At 45.6% G+C, this 2160-nt stretch overlaps 1 protein-coding gene across 1 annotated transcript in view; it reads right to left on the minus strand.

Annotated features, from left to right (window-relative positions):
• The window catches only part of LOC118330293 (A-kinase anchor protein 13-like), a 43500-nt gene extending 41496 nt beyond the window's left edge, over positions 1-2004 (minus strand). Inside the window, exon 1 of the mRNA XM_035664778.1 lies at positions 1373-2004. Coding sequence (XP_035520671.1) covers positions 1373-2004 — 632 coding nt within the window. The remainder of the gene's footprint in view (positions 1-1372) is intronic.
• Between the last annotated feature and the right edge of the window lie 156 nt (positions 2005-2160).

The raw sequence follows: 2160 nt of genomic DNA on the forward strand, positions 1-2160 counted from the left end.
GAATCGAACCTACAACCTTCCGATAAGGGGAAGACCCTTAGAAGTAGTGTTAGCTTCATGATCAACAACAAGGTAACAAACCTTAGAGTTTGCAGAGTCCCAATTAGTCTCCTTTACGAGCCTGCTGTGGCTACTGAGGCTTCTTCCAGATAAAAGCAGGTGGAGTTCAGTGATTGAAGCTAATAAAAGCCTGGTAACTAATTTAAGTTTTACTGTAGGCCTGTGCTTTTTGTATTTTTTTTTCCAGATATAAGCTGTGTTTCTTGTCAGAAACTTGTTTGATCAGTGTCTTTATTAACAAATAGGGTTGCTAACTGCTGAGGAATGATGCTGATGCAGATTGTTACATATTTTTACATGCTGCAGGATTTTGCTTGCGTTGACCAAATTTAATCCACTAAATCTCTGCTACGTTTTCTGTCATATTGTATGTGCCTCCTAACTCCTAACTCCTAACTGGATTTATTTAAATGTCCTAAATGATGCATTTTATTCATGGACGGGGCCTAATGATGACTGTCATAATGCCCAGGGTCTTCCTCAGAACAAACTCCACTTTTGTGTTTTGACAGAACAATCAGCACAAGAGATACACGGGAAGTGTGCAATAACTTGGTGTTCTGCTTGTTTTGTTACCCCCAGGAAGTCATGTATGACATCATCGTGGCATCACTACATCAGTGAACCAGCAAGGACCCTGGAGGCACATATCAGCTATCTGTGAAAAACCAGTCACAGCTTTCACTGTGAAGAGGTCAAAGGTCATCAACGGCCAGAGAAAGATTGAGGAGGACAATCACATCTGACACCAGAAACCATCTTGAACCGCTACAGGGGTTATCCTCCCCCTCACATACAAACAACTGTTATCTCATCGTACCCCAAGTTCCATACTTATATGTGATGATACGAGAGCTGTGACAACTGAGAAAACTCCCTCTGCTGATGAAGGCCAGGACATGTGGTTGAAAGCTACAGAAAAGTAGGGCTGCGGCAGTACTCGGCTTTAAATAAGTATCCGGTGCAGATGTACTTTTTATGAGTATCATCAATCATCATCATGCGTGCATTAAAATAGGGTCCATAGTTGAGCTAAAATCCGAATCCGAATTCTTTTATTGTCATTGTCACAGATGTTACAACGAAATTGGTTGAGCAATATATCCTCTGTGTATTTAAAAAAGATCTAAAAATAAATAAATAAATAACCATGCATATCTACATATGTAACCCACATCCATGCGCACACTCACCCACCCACACACACATGCACACTTCTGAGTAAAATCTAAACACACACACACACACACACACACACACACTTCAAACCCACCCACCCACACAGTCTGTTGCACATATTCCCATGACCCACACTGATGATTGTCCACAGTGCTTAGCAGAGTGGGGCTGGGCTTTCCTGTCCTTGGCCGTGCAACTTGGGTACCATATAGTGAGGCAGTATGTCAACACACTCTCTATGGTGGAACGGTAGAAGGAACGCAGCAGGTGCACATCCAGGTCACATTTCCTCAGCAGTCTTAGGAAGTGTAGCCTCAGCTGGGCCTTTCCGACTACCGCTGACGTGTTGGTGGACCACGTTAGGTTGTCAGCCACATGCACCCCAAGAAACTTAAAAGAGGAGACTCTCTCCACGCAGTCGCCCTCTATCTGTAGTGGGGCAGGGTCAGCTCTCTTCCTCCTCCAGTCCATCACCATCTCCTTGGTTTTGCTGGCATTCAGCAGGAGGTTATTCGCTGAGCACCAGGCTGCAAGCCTCTGGACCTCCTCCCTATATGCTGTCTCATCACCGCCAGAGATGAGGCCCACCACTGTTGTGTCATCCGCAAATTTGACGATGATGTTAGAGTGGTGGAGAGGGGCACAGTCGTATGTGTATAGGGCATACAGGAAAGGGCTTAACACACAGCCCTGAGGCGAACCTGTGCTCAGTGTCCGAGTGGTGGATGTTAGGGTCCCAAACCTCACTGTCTGTGGCCGGTCCATCAGGAAGCTGTTTATCCAGTCACAGGTGAGGGTGGGAATCCCAGGTCTGTTAGCTTCTGGAAGAGGATGTTCGGCAGTATGGTGTTGATTGTCGAACTAAAATCAACAAACAGCATCCTGACATAGTTCCCCAACCCCTCTGTGTGGCTCGCAGCA

Source organism: Morone saxatilis, unplaced genomic scaffold (genome assembly GCF_004916995.1).
Source record: "Morone saxatilis isolate NCDOM2014 unplaced genomic scaffold, NCSU_SB_2.0 Contig2, whole genome shotgun sequence".
Taxonomy (NCBI): domain Eukaryota; kingdom Metazoa; phylum Chordata; class Actinopteri; family Moronidae; genus Morone; species Morone saxatilis.